This window comes from Bombina bombina, chromosome 6, assembly GCF_027579735.1.
Source record: "Bombina bombina isolate aBomBom1 chromosome 6, aBomBom1.pri, whole genome shotgun sequence".
Taxonomy (NCBI): domain Eukaryota; kingdom Metazoa; phylum Chordata; class Amphibia; order Anura; family Bombinatoridae; genus Bombina; species Bombina bombina.
The window spans coordinates 52,223,167-52,242,742 of NC_069504.1; the positions used below are offsets into that span (position 1 = coordinate 52,223,167).

General features: G+C 39.7%; 1 protein-coding gene across 3 annotated transcripts in view; it reads right to left on the minus strand.

The window, feature by feature from the left end:
• MKLN1 (muskelin 1) overlaps window positions 1–19,576 on the minus strand; it is a 512,658-nt gene that overhangs the window by 261,129 nt on the left and 231,953 nt on the right. For 2 of the 3 annotated variants that reach the window (XM_053716396.1, XM_053716397.1), the window contains exon 5: window positions 10,781–10,890. In XM_053716396.1, the coding sequence (XP_053572371.1) occupies window positions 10,781–10,890 (110 nt within the window). Of the gene's footprint in view, window positions 1–10,780; window positions 10,891–19,576 lie in introns of those variants that run through there. The other variant, XM_053716398.1, reaches the window with a different exon arrangement.

Consider the following 19,576-nt stretch of genomic DNA (forward strand, 5'->3'; position numbering starts at 1 on the left):
GAGCCCCCAGAACCAAATTCAAACTCCAAGGAGGAGAAATTGACTTAATGACAGGCTTTATACGAACCAAAGCTTGTACAAAACAATGAATATCAGGAAGAATAGCAATCTTTCTGTGAAAAAGAACAGAAAGAGCAGAGATTTGACCTTTCAAGGAACTTGCGGACAAACCCTTATCTAAAGCATCCTGAAGAAACTGTAATATTCTCGGTATTCTAAAAGAATGCCAAGAAAAATGATGAGAAAGACACCAAGAAATACAAGTCTTCCAGACTCTTTAATATATCTCTCTGGATACAGATTTACGAGCCTGTAACATATTAATCACAGAGTCAGAGAAACCTCTATGACCAAGAATCAAGCGTTCAATCTCCATACCTTTAAATTTAAGGATTTCAGATCCTGATGGAAAAAAGGACCTTGAGACAAAAGGTCTGGTCTTAACGGAAGAGTCCACGGTTGGCAAGAGGCCATCCGGACAAGATCCGCATACCAAAACCTGTGAGGCCATGCCGGAGCTACCAGCAGAACGAGCATTCCTTCAGAATCTTGGAGATTACTCTTGGAAGAAGAACTAGAGGCGGAAAGATATAGACAGGATGATACTTCCAAGGAAGTGATAATGCATCCACTGCCTCCGCCTGAGGATCCCGGGATCTGGACAGATACCTGGGAAGTTTTTTTTTTTTTGTTTAAATGAGAAGCCATCAGATCTATTTCTGGAAGTTCCCACATTTGAACAATCTGAAGAAATACCTCTGGGTGAAGAGACCATTCGCCCGGATGCAACGTTTGGCGACTGAGATAATCCGCTTTCCAATTGTCCATACCTGGGATATGAACCGCAGAGATTAGACAGGAGCTGGATTCCGCCCAAACCAAAATTCGAGATACTTCTTTCATAGCCAGAGGACTGTGAGTCCCTCCTTGATGATTGATGTATGCCACAGTTGTGACATTGTCTATCTGAAAACAAATGAACAACTCTCTCTTCAGAAGAGGCCAAGACTGAAGAGCTCTGAAAATTGCACGGAGTTCCAAAATATTGATCGGAAATCTCACCTCCTGAGATTCCCAAACCCCTTGTGCCGTCAGATACCCCCACACAGCTCCCCAACCTGTAAGACTTGCATCTGTTGAGATTATAGTCCAGGTCGGACGAACAAAGAAGCCCCCTGAACTAAACAATGGTGATCTGTCCACCATGTCAGAGAGTGTCGTAAAATCATTTTAAAGATATAAATTGAGATATCTTTGAGTAATCCCTGCACCATTGGTTCAGCATACAGAGCTGAAGAGGTCGCATGTGAAAACGAGCAAAGGAGATCGCATCTAATGCGGCAGTCCTAAGACCCAACATTTCCATGCATAAGGCTACCAAAGGGAATGATTGTGACTGAAGGTTTTGACAAGCTGATATCAATGTTAAACTTCTCCTGTCTGACAAGGACAGAGTCATAGACACTGAATTTATCTAGAAACCTAAAAAGGTTACCCTTGTCTGAGGAATCAATGAACTGATTGGTAAATTGATCCTCCAACCATGAACTTGAAGAAACAACACAAGTCTATTCGTATGATATTCTTCGAAAATGAGAAGACTGAGCAAGTACCAAGATATCGTCCAAATAAGGAAATACCAAAACCCTATTCTCTGATTACAGAAAGAAGGGCACCGAGAACCTTTGAAAAAAATTCTTGGAACTGAGGCTAGGCCAAACGGTAGCCTACAAAACTGGTAATGCTTGTCTAAAAAGAGAATCTCAGACACTAAAAGTGATCTGGATGAATCGGAATATGCAGATACACATCCTGTAAATCTATTGTAGACATATAATGCCCTTGCTAAACAAAAGGCAGGATAGTCCTACAGTAACCATCTTGAATGTTGGTATCCTAACATAATGATTCAATAATGATAGATCCGGAACTGGTCTGAAGGAATTGACCTTCTTTGGTACAATAAAGAGATAAAATAAAACCCCAGCCCCTGTTCCAGAACTGGAACTGGCATAAATACTCCAGCCAACTCTAGATCTGAAACACATTTCAGAAATGCTGAGCCTTTGCTGTGTTAACTGGGACACGGGAAAGAAAAGAATCTCTTAGCAGGAGGCCTTAACTTGAAGCCAATTCTGTACCTTTCTGAAACAATGTTTCTGAAACCAGAGATTAAGAACGGAATTGATCCAAATTTCTTTGAAGAAAACGTAATCTGCCCCATACCAGCTGAGCTGGAATAAGGGCCGCACCTTCATAGGTACTTAGGAGCTGGCTATAGGTTTCTATAAGGCTTGGATATATTCCAAACTGGAAATAGTTTCCAAACTGATACCGCTCCTGAGGATGAAGGATCAGGCTTTTGTTCCTTGTTGTGAGGAAAGGAACGAAAATGATTATTTACCCTGGAAAGAAAGGGAAAGCAAAGTTGACTTAGAAGACATGTCAGCATTCCAAGTTTAATCCATAAAGCTTTTCTAGCTAAAATAGCTAGAGACATATACCTGACATCAACTCTAATGATATCAAAAGATGGTATCACCAATAAAATTATTAGCATGTTATAGAATAATAATAATGCTATAAAATTATGATCTGTTACTTGTTGCGCTAAAGCTTCTAACCAAAAAGTTGAAGCTGCAGCAACATCCGCTAAAAATATAGCAGGTCTAAGAAAATTACCTGAACATAAGGAAGCTTTTCTTAGAAAGGATTCAATTTTCCTATCTAAAGGATCCTTAAATTAAGTACTATTTGCCGTAGGAATAGTAGTACATTAGTAGGAGTAGAGACAGTCCCATAACCTTAGGGATTTTTGTCCCAAAAAACTCTAATCTGTCAGATGGCACAGGATATAATTTGCTTAAACGTCTAAAAGGAGTAAATAAATTACCCAAATTATTCCATTCCCTGGAAATTACTTCAGAAATAGCATCAGGGAGATAAAACACTTCTGGAATAACTACAGGAGATTTAAAAACCTTATTTAAACGTTTACATTTAGTATCAAGAGGACCAGAATCCTCTATTTCTAATGCAAATAACACTTCTTTAAGTAAAGAACGAATAAATTCCATCTTGAACAAATACAAAGATTTATCAGCATCAACCTCTGAGACAGAAACCTCTGAACCAGAAGAAGCATTATCAGTATCAGAATGATGATGTTCATTAAAAAATTCATCTGAAAAAAGAGAAGTTTTAAAAGACTTTTATGTATACTAGAAGGAGAAATAACAGACATAGCCTTCTTAATGGATTTAAAAAATAAAATCTCTTATGTTATCAGGAACACTCTGAAAATTAGATGTTGACGGAACAGCAACAGGTAATGTAACAGTACTAAAGGAAATTTTATCTGCATTAATAAGTTTGACATGACATGCAATACAAATAACAGCTGGAGAAACAGATACCAAAAGTTTATAGCAGATACACTTAGCTTGGTAGCTCCAGCACTGTGCAGTGATTTTCCTGAAGTATCTTCTGACTCAGTTGCAACGTGGAACATCTTGCAATATGTAAAAGAAAAAAAACAACATATAAAGCAAAATTGATCAAATTCCTTAAATGACAGTTTCAGGAATGGGAAAAAAATGCCAGTGAACAAGCTTCTAGCAACCAGAAGCAATAAATAATGAGACTTAAATAATGTGGAGACAAAAATGACGCCCATATTTTTTAGCGCCAAAAAAGACGCCCACATTATTTGGCGCCTAAATGCTCTTGGCGCCAAAAATGACGCCACATCCGGAACGCCGACATTTTTGACGCAAAAAAACGTAAAAAAATGACGCAACTTCCGGCGACACGTATGACGCCGGAAACAGAAAAAAAAAATTTTGCGCCAAAAAAGTCCGCGCCAAGAATGACGCAATAAAATGAAGCATTTTCTGCCCCCGCGAGCCTAACAGCCCACAGGGAAAAAGTCAAATTTTTTAAGGTAAGAAAAAATGATTGAAACAAATGCATTTATCCCAAATATGAAACTGACTGTCTGAAAAATAAGGAAAGTTGAACATTCTGAGTCAAGGCAAATAAATGTTTGAATACATATATTTAGAACTTTATAAACAAAGTGCCCAACCATAGCTTAGAGTGTCACAGAAAATAAGATTTACTTACCCCAGGACACTCATCTACATGTTTGTAGAAAGCCAAACCAGTACTGAAACGAGAATCAGCAGAGGTAATGGTATATATTAGAGTATATCGTCGATCTGAAAAGGGAGGTAAGAGATGAATCTCTACGACCGATAACAGAGAACCTATGAAATAGACCCCGTAGAAGGAGATCACTGCATTCAAATAGGCAATACTCTCCTCACATCCCTCTGACATTCACTGCACGCTGAGAGGAAAACCGGGCTCCAACTTGCTGCGGAGCGCATATCAACGTAGAATCTAGCACAAACTTACTTCACCACCTCCATCGGAGGCAAAGTTTGTAAAACTGAATTGTGGGTGTGGTGAGGGGTGTATTTATAGGCATTTTAAGGTTTGGGAAACTTTGCCCCTCCTGGTAGGAATGTATATCCCATACGTCACTAGCTCATGGACTCTTGCTAATTACATGAAAGAAATATTTAATAAAATGACAACACAAATGAAATTATTAGCATGTTAATCAAGTTAAAGGACCAGTCAACACACTGGACTTGCACAATCAACAAATGCAAGATAACAAGACAATGCAATAGCACTTAGTCTGAACTTCAAATGAGTAGTAGAGTTTGTCCTTTTAACAATGCTAAACAAATCATAATCCGATACTTGATCAAAAAGTATCCAACCAGAAAGATGAAGCAATTGCAACATCAGCCAAATAAATTACAGGTCTAAGAAAAGTACCTGAAAATAATTTTCATTAAATAAGATACAACCATCTGAAGGAAAAAAATAAATACTATTTGCTATAAGAATAATAGTATATTTAGCAGGAGTAGAGATAGCCCCATTAACTTGGGGAATCTTTCCTCAAAACTGAAAACTAAATGCCGGCAAAGAATACAATTTAAAAACCTTAAATAAGGACTAAAAGAAAATTCTCAGCCTATTCCATTCCCTAGTATAAGGAACTGGAAAGAAACCTCTGAAGAAACCACAGAAGATAAATAAGCAGAATTTAAATGTTAGCTAGTCTTTAAAATCAAAAGAACTAGTTACTTCAATATCCAAAATAATCAACACCTTTTGAAGAAAGAACAAATGTACTCTATTAAAAAATAAAAAAGTAGATTTGTTAGTGTCAATATCTGATGAAGAAAAATTCTGAATGAGAAAAAACACCATCAGAGAAGGATAATTCATTATGTTGTTGGTCATTTGAAACTTCATCAACTAAAAAAAGAAGTTTGAAAAAGACCTAAAAATTTTATTAGAAGGCGGGATGTCAGACAAAGCCTTTCTAAGTATATCTTGTACATAAGATGTAAAAAGAATACAAATATATAAAGCATAAATACTAATGTATTCTGCATGTAAAAGTTTATCATGATAACTTATTACAAACCATAGCTAAAGATAAACATTCATAACATTAAAATAAATTAACTTAGCTTTGGTAGGACTGATATCAGTCAACAGGAATCCCTCAGCATTTCTTGATACAGGAACAGTGTTTGAAATATCTTGCAATATGTAATAGAAAAAAACAACATATAAAGCAAAATTATCAAATTCCTTAAATGACAGTTTCAGGAATGGGAAAAAAATGCAAAACAAACAAGCCTCTAGTAACCAGAAGCAACAAAAAAATGAGACTTAAATAATGTGAAAAAAAGTGGCGCTAAGTATAACGCCCACATTTTTTGGCGCCAAGAATGACGCCCACATTTTGTGGGGCAAATAAACGTCTAACACACATGCGTCAAAAAATTAAGCAACCATGAACCATTACAAAAATTTTGCGCCAAAAATGACTAAATAAATTAAAGCATTTTCTGCCCTCGCGAGCCTAACAGCCCACAAGGAAAAAAGTCAAATTGAATATTTTTAAGGTAAGAAAAAATATTAATTCATAAGCATTTTCCCAAAAAAATGAAACTGACAGTCTGAAAGAAGGAATACTGAATATCCTGAATCATGGCAAATATAAGTTTAAAACATATATTTAGAACTTTACATAAAAAGTGCCCAACCATAGCTTAGAGTGTCATAAATAAAATAAGACTTACTTCCCCTAAGTCACTCATCTACATATAATAGATATAAACCAACCAGTACTGAAACGAGAATCAGTAGAGGTAATGGTATATAAGAGTATATCGTCGATCTGAAAAGGGAGGTAGGAGAAGAAATCTCTACGACCGATAACAGAGAACCTATGAAATAGATCCCCTAGAGGAAGACCATTGTATTCAAATAGGCAATACTCTCTTCACATCCCTCTGACATTCACTGCACTCTGAGAGGAAAACTGGGCTTCAGCCTGCTGCGAAGCGCATATCAACGTAGAAATCTAGCACAAACTTCACCACCTCCATGGGAGGCAAACTTTGTAAAACTGAACTGTGGGTGTGGTGAGGGGTGTATTTATAGGCATTTTAAGGTTTGGGAAACTTTTCCCCTCCTGGTAGGAATGTATATCCCATACGTCACTAGCTCATGGACTCTTGCTAATTACATGAAAGAAATAAAAAGAAGCAAGAGCTGGAAACGTTCAGCTTAACAGACTTAGACAAATCAGGAAATCTAGTAGAGGGATAATAAGAAATTACATTCTGAGCGGCGGAGCCAACTACCGAAGCGACAGGATGTACATGTCAGGAGTTCCTGCTAATATTTATCTTTTTGGAGGCTTATAAATTAATTATAGCAATATTTGGGAATTTATATATGCTTCTCATAAGAAATAGCATTCAATAATACTTTTAAAAGTCTTTTAGAGCCTGATTGGAGTCAGCTGGGCAGGTGAGCGGTCATGCTTGAAAACAGCTCCATTGCATGGAACACAAAGTTCTTGGATTGCCTTGCATACCAGAGCCAAAGAATACTCAGTCAATAGGCCAATAATATCTACCTGTGCAGAGCTGGCCATAATTTTAAACCATGATTGGTGGTGCAGGAGCATGAACGGCGGCCATCTTGGCTGGATTTTTAGGTTCGCAATTTATATAGACCGTCCTCTACCCAGCTCCTGCCGCAATGCAGTCACTGCTATAGATTGAGGACCCGATATAACTACCTTCAATGCTGGGATACCACTTATTAAAGGGACAGTCTACACCAGAATTTTTATTGTTTTAAAAGATAGATAATCCCTTTATTACCCATTTCCCAGTTTTGCACAACCAACACAGTTATAATAATATACTTTTAACCTCTGTGATTATCTTGTATCTAAGCCTATGCAAAATGCCCCTTTTTTCAGTTCTTTTGACAGACTTGCAGTCTAGCCAATCAGTGCCTGCTCCCAGATAACTTCACGTGCACGAGCACAGTGTTATCTATATGAAATATGTGAACTAACACCCTCTAGTGGTGAAAAACTGTTAAAATGCAATCTGAAAGAGGTGGGCTTCAAGGTCTAAGAAATTAGCATATGAACCTCCAAGGTTAAGCTTTCAACTAAGAATACCAAGAGAACAAAGTAAAATTGGTGATAAAAGTAAATTGGAAAATTGTTTAAAATTACATGCTCTATCTGAATAATGAAAGTTTACTTTGACCTAGACTGTCCCTTTAAACTCTAAAGTACCTCGCACCCACACCTCTTAAAGCGTACCAGAGCTGCGCAGGAGCAAAAATTTGCACTGCCTTTCATAACAAGAATTTGTCGGTAGAAATAATAATGTCCATGACAGTGCCCTCAGCTGACACCATTACTAGCGTAAGCAGACCAAATTTGCTCCATAGTGAAAATAAAAACCCCAATGAATAATGAAAATCTTAGAGGAAAACTTACAAGAAAGTTTCCCCTGTAACTCAAATAAATAGTAGGCCACCGCTATACTATAGAGCAATAATGGGCAAAACATTTTTAACCACAATCTGGCAAGCGCCGCTAATTGTAAAATTCTGTCCCCCCTTAAGCGCCTCACCCCCTCCTAAAGGTCTCTGTGACAATGCAGTGAAAGTTTATGCAGACAGTGTTGCGCCTCCGTATTTCTCTAAAGAATGCGCATCCGTATCCGCCTGATGCAGCATTAAGGGGAGGGATGTGCGCCAAATGCTCTGCTGTGGGGGAAGAAACAGTTAACCCCCTCCTCGACACAGTAAAAACAACAGCCATCCGTGAAACACTCTCAGAACTTCCACCGCCACTTTCTCAGTGAACCGGCCTGGGTATCATTACTGGAGCAAAGAGGTACCAGAGCCAGGAAGGAAATTAAAGATATGCCCTATAAAACAAAATACTCCCAATAATCTTAAGTAAGGCAGATGCCACACTACTAGTGTAGTGTAAAGACATAGTCCCCACTGTGCACAATACTAGTAAACCATCTGTAAGGTGAATAAAAAGACAAACATGCACAAACTTCTAACTGTGCACAAACTTACCTTATGCATGAAGAGTTAACCACTAGGGTCATACTGCAAAGAATGGATTGCTTGAGACCAAGAGTACTTACTAAGCATTTCCATATTTAGATTAGAAAGAAGAATACTCCTGGTGAGTTACTTATCTCACCTCCCCTGACCACCATGGTCTGTGTAAGTACCAACACAGAACAGTGGAATTAAAAGTGTTGTGCTGTAACATCAGAAAGGATCCTAAATAAGCACAGCCATGTGGCTATAACAGGAGGCGGCTTGGAAACTTCCAAGCGACACCCGTGGCCTGCTGCTGTGCAGAAAACTTTACAGAAAAGGTTTATATTGCACCAGCCAACTCTTCAATACCCTCTCTTCTGAGAACTATCCACTGAGGGAAATTGAGAATGAATTAGTCACAAATTTAACATTCATTTTAGCTGAATACCTCTATCTTTGCACTCTCCTTGACAAGGCAAAGAACTACTGGGAGGGAAAGGGAAGTAGAAGAGATATTTGAGAGCTCTATTAGGGTTTATTTGCCTCCTCCTGGTGGCCTGGTGTTGTAATTCCCAAGAGTAAGGTTTCGTGGACTCTCACTACCAATAGAAGGAAAGAGGAAGCATATAAACATGCTAGAATCCAAAGGCTTGATTGTCGGCAGCAGCCTAGCTTACGGTCGCTAAGGCAAACGTTGAATCCACAGAATTTGGATATAGATCAGTCTAAAGCCATCAGCGCCCATATTTATGTGTTGCCTCTTTTCTGAGTACACTTACCTTCGATGAGTTTGCCAGTGCTTTAAATTGTTCACACAATGTGGCAACTTTTTGTTGTCCTTTAAAAGGGATCTGGTTATCTTATGATGACTTTGGTAGAAGAACAGCTGTCTTTCTTGTTATGTGGACTCTTGGGAGTTACTGGACTGGGAGTGTTAATCCACACTGAACTTGGGGTGATACACTTAGTGCTTTTCATTTTTTCCTTCTGTCAAATAACAGCACTAAGGGGAATATTGGGCCTCAACTCGGCCTGAGAACCCCCTCAAAAACAGATCTGGAGCAACTTCATTCTTCACCTACCTCCAGTGGAGACAAAGAGAAGACAAGTTACTATAGAGGTGGGAGAGGTTTTATAAGGCTCTTGGAGTATGGGAAACTTTTCCTCCTCCTAGTAGTTAGGAAAGGCAATTCCCAAGAGTAATGGATTTGTGGACTCTCACCACCTTTATGAAAGAAACATAGTATTTTCTTCTACATTGAGCAGAAAGAGTAACATCATTAAAGCCTAAACGTTGTTAAATTATTTTTACTGCAATTGTTTTTCAATAGCCAGACTCCACCCACCATTTGCCTTAATCGGAAGAGCAATTCTGGTCTTTAGTCTGCAGACAACAAGCCTAGCCAGTCATAATGTTAGCATAAGGTGAATGAGTTTGCAGAGGTTATCAGTTAAAAGGACATAATACACATTTATTCTTTGCATAAATGTCTTGCAGATGATCTATTTATATAGTCCATAAGGTGTTTTTTTTTTTTTTTTTAAATGTATAGTTTTGCTTGTTTTTAAATAACATTGCACTGATTTTCAGACACCAAACCAAGCACCAAAGTTTTATGTTAATACCGTCAGCTACCTTCTCCAGCTTGCTCCTGTTTGTGTAAAGGGTATTTTCATATGCAAAAGAAGGGGGAGGGGGGGTGTCTTATTTCCCACTTGCAGTGGGCTTTCCAACTACTTTTCAACAGAGCTAAACTGAGAGCTTCTAAGTAAGTTTTTAAACAGTTTTACACTGGATTTTTATATCAGTATCTGTGCATCTTATTCTTTATAGTAGTGTCTATTACATGCAGTTATATGAAAATGAGTGTATACTGTTCCTTTAAAGCCAGTCAGGTGAGGGGGTTTAGCAGGGTTATCCTTAATTAAGCTGAGTGTATTTACATTTCTGGGAAATAGAAAATTATATGAAAAGGGGGTAAAATAAAATAATAAAAGTATATTGCAAAGTTATATCTTTTTAACTAAACATTTTATATAAAAATCTGAAGGGGGTTACTGCCCTTTAAATAAGCTAAACCAACTTGTTCAGTCACTAATTCTTTTTTTTACTTCAGTCTTGTGACAATACGTATAAGGCATCACATGTTTAAACGAAATACTTAAATATGACAAACTTTAAAACAAATATATGATTAATATTTTGTAATTGTTATCAGATAAAGGATACGTTCAATGATGTAACAACAATGGTATTAGTCATAGAAAAATGAAAAGTTTAGGTAACGCAATAATATTGGCCTACCTTGCTGTACCAGTGGAGACAAGGCTGCACCATATCAGGTTCATCAATACCATTGACCTCCACATACCAAATGCTAAAATTAAAGCTTGGTCCCCAAGATAAGAGAGGCACTATAAAGAAAAACACACAGCATAAATACTACAGCAATATTCTATTATGTGGAAGACAAAGTACTATGATATAAAGCTGTTCCCATATTCAGTTAGATTATGTGAGAAGCTCTAGACACACAAAAACAGCAACAACAAAAAAAGCAATCTTGTTACATACATATTTAGAATAAAAACAATTTATGCTTACCTGATAAATTTATTTCTCTTGTGGTGTATCCAGTCCACGGATCATCCATTACTTGTGGGATATTCTCATTCCCAACAGGAAGTTGCAAGAGGACACCCACAGCAGAGCTGTCTATATAGCTCCTCCCCTAACTGCCATATCCAGTCATTCGACCGAAAACAAACAGAGAAAGGAGAAACCATAGGGTGCAGTGGTGACTGTAGTTTAAAATTAAAAAATACCTGCCTTAAAATGACAGGGCGGGCAGTGGACTGGATACACCACAAGAGAAATAAATTTATCAGGTAAGCATAAATTATGTTTTCTCTTGTAAGGTGTATCCAGTCCACGGATCATCCATTACTTGTGGGATACCAAAACCAAAGCTAAAGTACATGGATGAAGGAAGGGACAAGGCAGGTACTTAAACGGAAGGTACCACTGCCTGTAAAATCTTTCTCCCAAAAATAGCCTCCGAAGAAGCAAAAGTATCAAATTTGTAGAATTTTGAAAAAGTATGAAGCGAAGACCAAGTCGCCGCCTTGCAGATCTGTTCAACAGAAGCCTCATTTTTAAAGGCCCATGTGGAAGCCACAGCTCTAGTAGAATGAGCTGTAATCCTTTCTGGAGGCTGCTGGCCAGCAGTCTCATAAACTAAGCGGATTATGCTTTTTAGCCAAAAAGAAAGGGAGGTTGCCGAAGCCTTTTGACCTCTCCTCTGTCCAGAGTAGACAACAAACAAAGCAGATGTTTGACGAAAATCTTTAGTAGCTTGTAAGTAAAACTTTAAAGCATGAACCACGTCCAGATTGTGTAATAGACGTTCCTTCTTTGAAGAAGGATTAGGACACAAAGACGGAACAACAATCTCTTGATTGATATTCTTATTAGATACCACCTTAGGTAAAAACCCAAGTTTGGTACGCAGAACTACCTTATCTGCATGGAAGATCAGATAAGGAGAATCACATTGTAAGGCAGATAACTCGGAAACTCTACGAGCCGAGGAAATAGCTACCAAAAAAAGAACTTTCCAAGATAAAAGTTTGATATCTATGGAATTAAGAGGTTCAAATGGAACCCCCTGAAGAACTTTAAGAACCAAATTTAAACTCCATGGTGGAGCAACAGGTTTAAACACAGGCTTGATTCTAACTAAAGCCTGACAAAATGCCTGAACGTCTGGGACATCCGCCAGACGCTTGTGCAAAAGAATAGATAGCGCAGAAATCTGTCCCTTTAAGGAACTATTTGACAATCCTTTCTCCAATCCTTCTTGGAGAAAAGATAATATCCTGGGAATCCTGACTTTACTCCATGAGTAGCCCTTGGATTCACACCAATAAAGATATTTCCGCCATATCTTATGATAGATTTTCCTGGTGACAGGCTTTCGTGCCTGAATTAAGGTATCAATGACTGACTCGGAGAAACCACGCTTTGATAAAATGAAGCGTTCAATCTCCAGGCAGTCAGCCTCAGAGAAATTAGATTTGGATGGTTGAAAGGACCTTGAAGTAGAAGGTCCTGTCTCAGCGGCAGAGTCCATGGTGGAAAGGATGACATGTCCACCAGATCTGCATACCAAGTCCTGCGTGGCCACGCAGGCGCTATCAAGATCACTGATGCTCTCTCCTGCTTGATTTTGGCAATCAGACGAGGGAGCAGAGGAAACGGTGGAAACACATAAGCCAGGTTGAAGGACCAAGGCGCTGCTAGAGCATCTATCAGCGTTGCCTTGGGGTCCCTGGACCTGGAACAAGGAAGCTTGGCGTTCTGGCGAGACGCCATGAGATCCAGTTCTGGTATGCCCCAACGATGAACCAATTGAGCAAACACCACCGGATGGAGTTCCCACTCCCCCGGATGAAAAGTCTGACGACTTAGAAAATCCGCCTCCCAGTTCTCTACACCTGGGATATGGATAGCTGATAGGTGGCAAGAGTGAATCTCTGCCCAGCGAATTATCTTTGAGACTTCTAACATCGCTAGGGAACTCCTTGTTCCCCCTTGATGGTTGATGTAAGCCACAGTCGTGATGTTGTCCGACTGGAATCTGATGAACCTCATTGTCGCTAAATGAGGCCAAGCCTGAAGAGCACTGAATATCGCTCTTAGTTCCAGAATGTTTATTGGAAGGAGTGACTCCTCCTGAGTCCACGATCCCTGAGCCTTCAGGGAGTTCCAGACTGCATCCCAACCTAGAAGGCTGGCATCTGTCGTCACAATTGTCCAATCTGGCCTGCGAAAGGTCATACCTTTGGACAGATTGACCCGAGATAGCCGCCAGAGAAGAGAATACCTGGTCTCTTGATCCATATTTAGTAGAGGGGACAAATCTGTGTAATCCCCATTCCACTGACTGAGCAAGCAGAGTTGCAGCGGTCTGAGATGTAGGCGTGCAAACGGCTCTATGTCCATTGCGCTACCATTAAGCCGATTACTTCCATGCACTGAGCCACCGAAGGGCGAGGAATGGAATAAAGAACACGGCAGGAATTTAGAAGTTTTGATAACCTGGACTCAGTCAGGTAAATTTTCATTTCTACAGAATCTATTTATATATCTAGGAAGGAAACTCTTGTAAGGGGGGATAGAGAACTCTTTTCCTCGTTCATCTTCCACCCATGCGACCTCAGAAATGCCAACACTATGTCCGTATGAGACTTGGCAATTTGGAAGTTTGACGCCTGAATCAGGATGTCGTCTAAATAAGGGGCCACTGCTATGCCCCGCGGCCTTAGGACCGCCAGAAGCGACCCCAGAACCTTCGTAAAAATTCTTAGGGCTGTAGCTAGCCCAAAGGGAAGGGCTACAAACTGGTAATGCCTGTCTAGGAAGGTAAACCTGAGAAACCGATGATGATCTTTGTGTATCGGAATGTGAAGATAAGCATCCTTTAAATCCACTGTAGTCCTGTATTGACCCTCCTGGATCATAGGTAGGATGGTACGAATAGTCTCCATCTTGAATGATGGAACTCTGAGGAATTTGTTTAAGATCTTTAGATCCAAAATTGGTCTGAAGGTTCCCTCTTTTTTGGGAACTACAAACAGATTTGAGTAAAATCCCTGTCCCTGTTCCTCCTTTGGAGCTGGATGGATCACTCCCATAACTAGGAGGTCTTGTACACAGTGTAAGAATGCCTCTCTCTTTATCTGGTTTGCAGATAATTGTGAAAGGTGAAATCTCCCTTTTGGGGGGGAAGCCTTGAAGTCCAGAAGATATCCCTGGGATATAATTTCCAACGCCCAGGGATCCTGAACATCTCTTGCCCACGCCTGGGCGAAGAGCGAAAGTCTGCCCCCTACTAGATCCGTTATCGGATAGGGGGCCGTTCCTTCATGCTGTCTTAGAGGCAGCAGCAGGCTTTTTGGCCTGCTTACCATTGTTCCAGGTCTGGTTAGGTCTCCAGACCGTCTTGGACTGAACAAAAGTTCCCTCTTGTTTTGCATTAGAGGAAGTTGATGCCGCACTTGCCTTGAAGTTTCGAAAGGCATGAAAATTAGACTGTTTGGCCCTTGATTTGGACCTATCCTGAGAAAGGGCATGACCTTTTCCTCCAGTGATATCAGCAATAATCTCCTTCAAACCAGGCCCAAATATGGTCTGCCCCTTGAAGGGAATGTTAAGCAGCTTAGACTTTGAAGTAACGTCAGCTGACCATGATTTAAGCCATAGGGCCCTGCGCACCTGGATAGCAAAACCAGAATTCTTAGCCGTTAGTTTAGTCAAATGAACAATGGCATCAGAAACAAAAGAATTGGCTAGCTTAAGTGCTCTAAGCTTGTCAAGTATGTCATCCAATGGAGTCTCTACCTGTAGAGCCTCTTCCAGAGACTCAAACCAGAACGCCGCAGCAGCAGTGACAGGAGCAATGCATGCAAGGGGCTGTAGGATAAAACCTTGTTGAATAAACATTTTCTTAAGGTAACCCTCTATCTTTTTATCCATTGGATCTAAGAAAGCACAACTGTCCTCGACAGGGATAGTAGTATGCTTTGCTAGAGTAGAAACTGCTCCCTCCACCTTAGGAACGGTCTGCCATAAGTCCCGTGTGGTGGCGTCTATTGGAAACATTTTTCTAAAAATAGGAGGGGAAGAGAACGGCACACCTGGTCTATCCCATTCCTTAGTAATAATTTCTGTAAATCTTTTAGGTATTGGAAAAACATCAGTACACACCGGCACTGCATAGTATTTATCCAGTCTACACAATTTCTCTGGCACTGCAATTGTATCACAGTCATTCAGAGCAGCTAAAACCTCCCTGAGTAACACACAGAGGTGTTCAAGCTTAAATTTAAATGTAGAAATATCAGAATCAGGTTGCATCATCTTCCCTGAGTCAGAAAACATAATTTATGTAAGAACTTACCTGATAAATTAATTTCTTTCATATTAGCAAGAGTCCATGAGCTAGTGACGTATGGGATATACCTTCCTACCAGGAGGGGCAAAGTTTCCCAAACCTCAAAATGCCTATAAATACACCCCTCACCACACCCACAATTCAGTTTAACGAATAGCCAAGAAGTGGGGTGATAAAAAAGTGCGAAAGCATATAAAATAAGGAATTGGAATAATTGTGCTTTATACAAAATCATAACCACCACAAAAAAAGGGCGGGCCTCATGGACTCTTGCTAATATGAAAGAAATGAATTTATCAGGTAAGTTCTTACATAAATTATGTTTTCTTTCATGTAATTAGCAAGAGTCCATGAGCTAGTGACGTATGGGATAATGACTACCCAAGATGTGGATCTTTCCACACAAGAGTCACTAGAGAGGGAGGGATAAAATAAAGACAGCCAATTCCTGCTGAAAATAATCCACACCCAAAATAAAGTTTAACGAAAAACATAAGCAGAAGATTTAAACTGAAACCGCTGCCTGAAGTACTTTTCTACCAAAAACTGCTTCAGAAGAAGAAAATACATCAAAATGGTAGAATTTAGTAAAAGTATGCAAAGAGGACCAAGTTGCTGCTTTGCAGATCTGGTCAACCGAAGCTTCATTCCTAAACGCCCAGGAAGTAGAAACTGACCTAGTAGAATGAGCTGTAATTCTCTGAGGCGGAGTTTTACCCGACTCAACATAGGCAAGATGAATTAAAGATTTCAACCAAGATGCCAAAGAAATGGCAGAAGCTTTCTGGCCTTTTCTAGAACCGGAAAAGATAACAAATAGACTAGAAGTCTTACGGAAAGATTTCGTAGCTTCAACATAATATTTCAAAGCTCTAACAACATCCAAAGAATGCAACGATTTCTCCTTAGAATTCTTAGGATTAGGACATAATGAAGGAACCACAATTTCCCTACTAATGTTGTTGGAATTCACAACTTTAGGTAAAAATTCAAAAGAGGTTCGCAACACCGCCTTATCCTGATGAAAAATCAGAAAAGGAGACTCACAAGAAAGAGCAGATAATTCAGAAACTCTTCTGGCAGAAGAGATGGCCAAAAGGAACAAAACTTTCCAAGAAAGTAATTTAATGTCCAATGAATGCATAGGTTCAAACGGAGGAGCTTGAAGAGCTCCCAGAACCAAATTCAAACTCCAAGGAGGAGAAATTGACTTAATGACAGGTTTTATACGAACCAAAGCTTGTACAAAACAATGAATATCAGGAAGAATAGCAATCTTTCTGTGAAAAAGAACAGAAAGAGCAGAGATTTGTCCTTTCAAAGAACTTGCGGACAAACCCTTATCTAAACCATCCTGAAGAAACTGTAAAATTCTCGGTATTCTAAAAGAATGCCAAGAAAAATGATGAGAAAGACACCAAGAAATATAAGTCTTCCAGACTCTATAATATATCTCTCGAGATACAGATTTACGAGCCTGTAACATAGTATTAATCACAGAGTCAGAGAAACCTCTTTGACCAAGAATCAAGCGTTCAATCTCCATACCTTTAAATTTAAGGATTTCAGATCCTGATGGAAAAAAGGACCTTGTGACAGAAGGTCTGGTCTTAACGGAAGAGTCCACGGTTGGCAAGAGGCCATCCGGACAAGATCCGCATACCAAAACCTGTGAGGCCATGCCGGAGCTACCAGCAGAACAAACGAGCATTCCTTCAGAATCTTGGAGATTACTCTTGGAAGAAGAACTAGAGGCGGAAAGATATAGGCAGGATGATACTTCCAAGGAAGTGATAATGCATCCACTGCCTCCGCCTGAGGATCCCGGGATCTGGACAGATACCTGGGAAGTTTCTTGTTTAGATGGGACGCCATCAGATCTATTTCTGGAAGTTCCCACATTTGAACAATCTGAAGAAATACCTCTGGGTGAAGAGACCATTCGCCCGGATGCAACGTTTGGCGACTGAGATAATCCGCTTCCCAATTGTCTATACCTGGGATATGGACCGCAGAGATTAGACAGGAGCTGGATTCCGCCCAAACCAAAATTCGAGATACTTCTTTCATAGCCAGAGGACTGTGAGTCCCTCCTTGATGATTGATGTATGCCACAGTTGTGACATTGTCTGTCTGAAAACAAATGAACGATTCTCTCTTCAGAAGAGGCCAAAACTGAAGAGCTCTGAAAATTGCACGGAGTTCCAAAATATTGATCGGTAATCTCACCTCCTGAGATTCCCAAACTCCTTGTGCCGTCAGAGATCCCCACACAGCTCCCCAACCCGTGAGACTTGCATCTGTTGAAATTACAGTCCAGGTCGGAAGCACAAAAGAAGCCCCCTGAATTAAACGATGGTGATCTGTCCACCATGTTAGAGAGTGTCGAACAATCGGTTTTAAAGATATTGTTTGAGATATCTTCGTGTAATCCTTGCACCATTGCTTCAGCATACAGAGCTGAAGAGGTCGCATGTGAAAACGAGCAAAGGGGATCGCGTCCGATGCAGCAGTCATAAGACCTAGAATTTCCATGCATAAGGCTACCGAAGGGAATGATTGTGACTGAAGGTTTCGACAAGCTGCAATCAATTTTAGACGTCTCTTGTCTGTTAAAGACAGAGTCATGGACACTGAATCCATCTGGAAACCCAGAAAGGTTACCCTTGTCTGAGGAATCAAAGAACTTTTTGGTAAATTGATCCTCCAACCATGATCTTGAAGAAACAACACAAGTCGATTCGTATGAGATTCTGCTAAATGTAAAGACTGAGCAAGTACCAAGATATCGTCCAAATAAGGAAATACCACAATACCCTGTTCTCTGATTACAGACAGAAGGGCACCGAGAACCTTTGTAAAAATTCTTGGAGCTGTAGCTAGGCCAAACGGTAGAGCCACAAACTGGTAATGCTTGTCCAGAAAAGAGAATCTCAGGAACTGATAATGATCTGGATGAATCGGAATATGCAGATATGCATCCTGTAAATCTATTGTGGACATATAATTCCCTTGCTGAACAAAAGGCAAGATAGTCCTTACAGTTACCATTTTGAACGTTGGTATCCTTACATAACGATTCAATATTTTTAGATCCAGAACTGGTCTGAAGGAATTCTCCTTCTTTGGTACAATGAAGAGATTTGAATAAAACCCCATCCCCTGTTCCTGAACTGGAACTGGCATAATTACTCCAGTCAACTCTAGATCTGAAACACATTTCAGAAATGCTTGAGCTTTTACTGGATTTACTGGGACACGGGAAAGAAAAAATCTCTTTGCAGGAGGTCTCATCTTGAAACCAATTCTGTACCCTTCTGAAACAATGTTCTGAATCCAAAGATTGTGAAAAGAATTGATCCAAATTTCCTTGAAAAAACGTAACCTGCCCCCTACCAGCTGAACTGGAATGAGGGCCGCACCTTCATGTGGACTTAGAAGCAGGCTTTGCCTTTCTAGCTGGCTTGGATTTATTCCAGACTGGAGATGGTTTCCAAACTGAAACTGCTCCTGAGGATGAAGGATCAGGCTTTTGTTCTTTGTTGAAACGAAAGGAACGAAAACGATTATTAGCCCTGCTTTTACCTTTAGATTTTTTATCCTGTGGTAAAAAAGTTCCTTTCCCACCAGTAACAGTTTAAATGATGGAATCCAACTGAGAACCAAATAATTTGTTACCCTGGAAAGAAATAGAAAGTAAAGTTGATTTAGAAGCCATATCAGCATTCCAAGTTTTAAGCCATAAAGCTCTTCTAGCTAAAATAGCTAGAGACATAAACCTGACATCAACTCTGATAATATCAAAAATGGCATCACAGATAAAATTATTAGCATGCTGAAGAAGAATAATAATGTCATGAGAATCACGATGTGTTACTTGTTGCGCTAAAGTTTCCAACCAAAAAGTTGAAGCTGCAGCAACATCAGCCAAAGATATAGCAGGTCTAAGAAGATTACCTGAACACAGATAAGCTTTTCTTAGAAAGGACTCAATTTTCCTATCTAGAGGATCCTTAAACGAAGTACCATCTGACGTAGGAATAGTAGTACGTTTAGCAAGGGTAGAAATAGCCCCATCAACTTTAGGGATTTTGTCCCAAAATTCTAATCTGTCAGACGGCACAGGATATAAATGCTTAAAACGT